This window comes from Carettochelys insculpta, chromosome 12 (genome assembly GCF_033958435.1).
Source record: "Carettochelys insculpta isolate YL-2023 chromosome 12, ASM3395843v1, whole genome shotgun sequence".
In the NCBI taxonomy this organism is placed as follows: Eukaryota; Metazoa; Chordata; order Testudines; family Carettochelyidae; genus Carettochelys; species Carettochelys insculpta.
Window position 1 is genome coordinate 10,345,156 of NC_134148.1, and position 6,377 is coordinate 10,351,532.

A 6,377-nucleotide genomic window follows, 5' to 3' on the forward strand; every position below is an offset into this window, starting at 1 on the left:
AGTATTCCCTATACATCAGTATCATTGTTCTCCTTTTCTGAGGTAGGTCAACTGACTTAGAATGGGACAGATACTTTGAAGATACTTTTGGGTCATATCAGAATTCAGTTAAACCATGGATATTCAGGATAAAGGAGGAAAAAACTACTAACTGGCTAAATATTTTCCTCCCATTTAGGACTATACAAACCAAGTAAAGAAATCCCCCATTTATCCAGCCTTATCCAATCCCAGTAAATCTCGAGAAGGTATGAAATTATACATAAAGCTTTTCTGAATGGTATATTACCATTTAAAAGAACAACCAAATAAGAAATTAACTCCTTTCACAGGGATTTTCTTTAGGTGGCAAAGCACAAAAGAGATAACAACTAGCTGAAGATTTTGTGTCTGTTTCTTGAATGACCAAAAACTTCTATTTCAGACCTACCTAAGACCCAGCTTGACAAAGTCCTGGTTGGAATGATTTAGTTAGGGTTGATCCTGCTTCAGGCAGGGGCTGGATGCTATGAACTCCTGAGATCCCTTCCAGGGATCTATGGATTCTATGATTCTGTGAAATAGCTGAGAACAATGCTGCATGACAGAAATTTTCTCATGGGCACACCTTCATATAAAAGTAATTAGAGTTGGGGGTGGACCTTTTTCAGGTCGGGGTAGGGGGCACTGACCCATAGATACATCAGTGGGGAGGGGCCCAAGTAAGAAGCCATAAAAAACCTTCATTGGCCAAACTGGACAGTCTCTATGTAAAAGAATAAATGGACGTAAATCAGACATCAGGAATGGTAACATACAAAAACCTGTAGAACACTTCTATCTCCCTGGGCACCCAGCAACAGATTTAAAAGTAGCAGTCCTACAACAACAAAAAAATTTCAAAAATAAAATTGAAAGAAAAATTTCCGAGCTGCAATTCATTTGCAAATTTGACTCCATTAACCAAGGACTGAACAGAGACTGGGAGTGGTTGGCCCATTAAAAAAGCAGTTTCTCTGATGACAATGGGCTACATCCCCCCAACTGAACTGGCTTGTTTTCTCCTCTCTTGATGTTCACTACTCCGCACTAACTGCCGATAATGGGCCACTTCCACCCTGCCCGAACAGACCGCCTCTTTAAATCCTCCTCTGGAACCCTCCACCCCCAACTTATGCCTCTGATGAAGCGGGTCTTTGCCCATGAAAGCTTATGCTCCAAAATATCTGTTAGTCTATAAGGTGCCACAGGACTTCTTGTTGTTTTTGAAGATACAGACTAACACGGCTACCTCTCTGATCCTCATTGATGTATGCCCAGACTAAAAAATAACAAAAAAGGAGACACACCACTCATCCCCCTTATACACCAGCCCCAGAGCCAAGGGGAGCCAGGGCTAATACATTTTGTGGGATCCTCTAAGCTCTGGGTCTGGTGTGCAAGGAGAATGAAAGGTTCATTGTGGGAGGGGCCTGCCAGGAAGTTGGCTTGAGGTGCGGGGTCTGGGCAGGATGGAGGGTGCAGGAGTAGGCTGAGAATTGTGAGAGGGGTTCTGGATAAGGGGTACAGGAGCAGGTTTGGGGTGCTGGGCCTGGGCAACGGGTGCAGGATCAGGCTGAGTGTGCAGATTCTGAGTGGAAAGAAGGGTGTAGGTGGTCTGGAGGTGCAGGGTCTGGAAGGGAGGGTTCAGGTGGGGGTGCAGGGTCTGGAAGGCAGAGGGTTGGGACACAGGGTGCAGAAGGGGGTGAAAGTGGGGAGTCTGGATGGGAGGAGGTACAAGAGCAGTAGACAATTGCAAGGTCTAGGCAACATGGGGTACAGCTTACCTGGGAAGCACCCTCTGATGAACATGGTTCTGCACCCCCTAACCCCACTCGTAGGCACCACCCTCTGCTGCTCTGATTGGCCACAATTTCCCCCCATCCCAGCCCGCAGTCTGGATCTGGCCCCAGCTTAAATGATCCAGCCTGCAAAGCTAGGGGCTCTGCACCTCAATCCTACCACAAGCTGGATGCTGGGGAGGGGAGGAAGCTCTGAGCCTCCGGACCTGGGCAAGCCATGGACAGGATTCAGGCTGTGGGTCCCCACTCCTACATTAGAGCTTTGAGAAAATTAGGATCCACTATCTCCCAGCACAAGTCACCTTCTGTGTGTGTCATTTAAGGTGCTATTGTCATGGAAAGGATAGCCCACAAGAAAGAGTATGTTATGCACCACTGCTGAGATCATGTAACAATGACAAATAACAGCTTATCAAGATTGGCAGCCTGCCTAGGAAAGGTCACTCAAGGTACTAAATATGGAAAAGAGTAGCTTCATACAATAATCCTGAGGAGGGACTGAAGAACTCAATTAAAAAGAGTTACAAGCAATCTGTCTCTCCTGTAATTGATAATGGGCTTATATTTGTACTGAATGTTTAAAATTTAGTTTACTAACTATGTTTCTTCATCCACTTGTTAGCAACTGATACTGTACTTCTGATTGACCTTTCCAAATAATATATATGGGATTTTGTTATTGCTTCTAGGTTTTATTAAAAAGTGTGGAACTAGAGGGAGTGCACTCAGAGCACCATGGGTCAGTTTCTCAGAGTTTAAGTTCCTCCCACCTACTGGTTTCTGTAACATCCAGGGTAGTCTCCTCATAAGTGCTAGCTTGGTGGACATGCACTTGTTTTACAATGGAAACCATATTCCAATGGCTGCATTTCTTTTCTTGAAAAACAGCATGTCCATCAATGAACTTCACCTTTCTGTATGACCAGAGATTTTCCATAACATTAACAATTTCATGTTTTCTAAAAAGATGGGATTTTTTTTTAGTTAAACATTAAGTTAAGCAGCTTAGTATATTTTCAGCTTTGGTGATATCATCTTGCTAGTATCAGAGAGGTAGCCGTGTTAGACTCTGTCTTCAAGAACAACACCCCCACTCATGCATCTGATGAAGTGGGTCTTTGCCCACAAAAGCTTACGCTCCAAAATATCTGTTAGTCTATAAGGTGCCACAGGACTTCTTGGTGTTCTTGAATATCTTGCTAGTGTTCTTTGAAGGAAATATCTTCATACATAGTGCCATATGTCAGTTCCGTTAGATGAAAGAGCCTACCATAAGGGATGAATTTCCAGGTAAAGAAATGCAGAGAAACTAACAGGTTTTTCTTGGTACACTCTCTCCCTGTAACAGAAGTGGCCAATAATTTTTAATAAGGAGGTCACTCCAAGAATTTGGGAAATAGTCAGCAGCTGCACTTTTCTATGATATAAGTGGAGGTGATGCAGGATCTGGGAAGGATTTTGGGTACAAGAGGGAGTTCTGAGCAGCAGATTGGGCTCCAGGGTCTTGCAGGGAATTTGGGTATAGGAGGGGATTCTTAAATGAGGGAGGGATACATGGGGAAGGGCTGGACTGGAGCAGCATCCCCAGCCACTGCCACCCCTTTAGTTGGTTAAAAGGTAGGCAGGCTCCCTGGCTGCTGTGGCTCACACACGGCTCAAAGCAGCCAGCTGCTGGAGCCAGCATATATGCCTCTGCACAGCACATGCACTCTGAGGTGGGGGGCGTTTGTCTATGCACCTTATCCCCAGCACCGTTCTTGCAGCCCAGGGTGGATTTTTAAAAATGGATAATTTTTTAAAGAGAGAAAACAAAAGAAATCTGAAATTTCTCACTTAAAAACAGTTACAATTAAAACTCATCACAAAAATGCTACATGCACATGTCTTGAAAAATGAACTAATGGCTCTATTCTGTCCAGTCTAACTACTAGCTCTTGCTTCTTGAAAGTTCTGGGTTTTCAATTTCTGTTTCCCAGCAGACTAAAAAGTAACACACAAAAGAAGACACAAGCTGTTACTGTTTTTGTTCTGTGCTTATGTGGTGATAGACCTTGGCCAAACATGGGAGGAATTAGTTAAGACATAGTCTTAAGACAGAAAGTCAATATATAAGAAACGCTTCCTATACTCCTCTGCATTTTTGCCACAGAAAAACCATCGTGGCTTCTGGGCATAAAAAAGGGAATATTTTGAAAAATGTGTTCCCTGGGTAAAAGAGGAAAACATGACAAGTACAAGCAGTGCCGGAAGATGATGAAGGGCTCAGTTGCAAGAACGAAACATCACAAGGAAAGGTCTTTTGCTGTGTTCGATGTTGCTGGAAAAAACTTGCGAGACACAATCAAACTTTTTTTTGTTTTTTTGGTGATTTAAATTGATCCACCCTGTTGCAGCAAGAGCCAATGGGAGCTGCAAGGACAGTGGTGGCAGGTGCATGCAAGCATGCAAAGACTCCATACTCTCTCGCTTCAAAGGGGTGCACCATGCAGATACAAACACTAGCCCCAGCAGCCAGTCACTATGAGCAGCGCGTGGGTCCATGGCAGCCAGGGAGTCTGCCTGAGGGTCCTGCTGGACCACACCAGGCCAGATCCAAACAGTGGGCTATATCTTGCCAACTCCTACCCTATAACCATTACTCTGAATTATTCCACTGAAAAAAAACAAACTCTTGTGTAAAAGCTAAAGCTTCACAGAGTAAAGTTAGTCTTTAAAGTGCTATATGTCTGCTGTTTTGCTTTGTTGCAGTACAGACACGAGTTATGGTTTTAGCAAAGAAAGAAGCAGAACTACCACACCTTGGCTCCAGGAAATGTCAATCACAGAAGTACTCAGGCAAGCTGCAGAATGTTCCCATGCTAAACAATCCATGCAACAGGACGTTGACCCTGGAACATACTGTTTTGCACATGCACGAAACAGCATCCCAGAAGATCAACCCAGAATAGTTGATCTTCTACAGTAAGTGTAGATGCACCCTCAAATGAAGCTTCCCCTACACCCCTCTTCTTACAAACACAGAAAGGTGAGGTGGATGTCATTATTATAAACACACCTATAAATAAGCTAGGATTTTTTTCAGTTTGTTTTCATTATAAATACAGTAGACTAAACGTATTTACAATGAATACACAGAAGAACATAAGCTAAAATAGCAGCTACCACTAGCTTAGAAAAAATAGCAACAACCCTGATGCCAGGACCAGGCTGAATGTAGAGCAGCTTGGACAGAAGAAAACTTCTAGAGGAAAGCTTTCACCAAACTATCTCTCGACACAGATGGTACCAAAAAAATAACAAACGTCTCTGATATGTTGGGGTCTTATTAAGTCAGTGTAAAAGGCACATTGTTAACTCCTTCATTGCTCGTGCATGAGTCATCTAGAAAGTTCATTTACACTGTGTAGACTTAGACACAGGCATCACATATCACTTTATTGTAATAACCACCGTTCAAACTACTAGCTCCTTCAATCTGTATAACACAGTGGTGTCTTTTACTCCTCCCCCAGTACTCTCATCCAAACCACATCCTGCAGAACCCTAGACAAAGACAAGTGCTTTCAAAACGGACATAAAGGTCCTGAAGCTAAGCAGCTAATTTTACACTGCGAGAGCATCGAGCCTCTTTCTCCCCAGCCCCTGGGCTCTGCTCCCAAGGGAGCAGAGGAGGGGCCGGTGCCGCTCCTGGAGCGAACAAAAGGGGCTCCGAACAGACTCTCCATTCCTTGGCAGGAGACGCGGGCTCCCGGCCCCTTACCTAAGCCAGCCGGGCCCTGCCTAGACAAAGCCCTGGGCAGCCGGACACAGACCCCGGGAGCAGCACAGAGCGGCCCGCAGGGGGAGGGGAGCTGGTGCCGGGCCCGGCTGACAGGCGAGGCGCTGGGGAGCCGCCTCGCTTCTCCGCCGGGGAGAAAGCGAGAGGGCTCCGCAGGCCGGGCCAGAGCCGGGCTTCCAGCTGCCCAGCCACTCACCCAGCGAGCGAGAACAAAGGGGTCCGAAGCCAGCCCGACCCACCGTGGAGCGGCTCCCAGGCTCCCTCCCTCCCTCCCGAGCCGGGCCGGGCCGGGCCGGCTGGCGCCACTGGGGCCCGGGGCCTGCCGTGCAGGGCCCGCGGGCGACACTCACCGCTGCAGCACCAGGAGGAGGGCGAGCCCTGCGGGAAGCGGGCCGAGGCGGGCGCGATGCAGACGCTAGTGCCGAGGTGCGGGCACTCCATGGCGGGCGGCCCCTCACAGCGAACGCGCCGCGCTCACAACAGCCATCTTACAGCCAGCGTCGTGAACCGCCCGCCGTCCCGTCCCGTCCCGTCCGCGCCGCCGCGAGCCGCCCGCCGGGCTTTGCGTGCCACCCTCCCGTCCGCGGCGCACGGCGCCGGGCTTTGCGCGCCGCCCGGCCAGACAGACTGCAGAGCCCGCCTCCCCCATGTTCCAGGGAGGCCGCAGCGCCTCGCGCCCGGAGTCGCCCGCGCCGGGCTTTGCGGCGGTTGGGCCGTAGCGCAGCGCCCGGCATCTCCAGCCCTGTGTGGGGCTCGGAGCCATAACAAGGGGCGGGGAC

General features: G+C 48.0%; 1 protein-coding gene across 2 annotated transcripts in view; it reads right to left on the reverse strand.

The window, feature by feature from the left end:
• The window catches only part of USP3 (ubiquitin specific peptidase 3), a 107,804-nt gene extending 101,699 nt beyond the window's left edge, over positions 1-6,105 (reverse strand). For both annotated transcript variants that reach the window (XM_075007023.1, XM_075007022.1), the window contains exon 1: positions 5,949-6,105. In XM_075007023.1, the coding sequence (XP_074863124.1) occupies positions 5,949-6,039 (91 nt within the window). In that variant the 5' untranslated portion in view covers positions 6,040-6,105. The remainder of the gene's footprint in view (positions 1-5,948) is intronic.
• Positions 6,106-6,377: the final 272 nt, after the last annotated feature.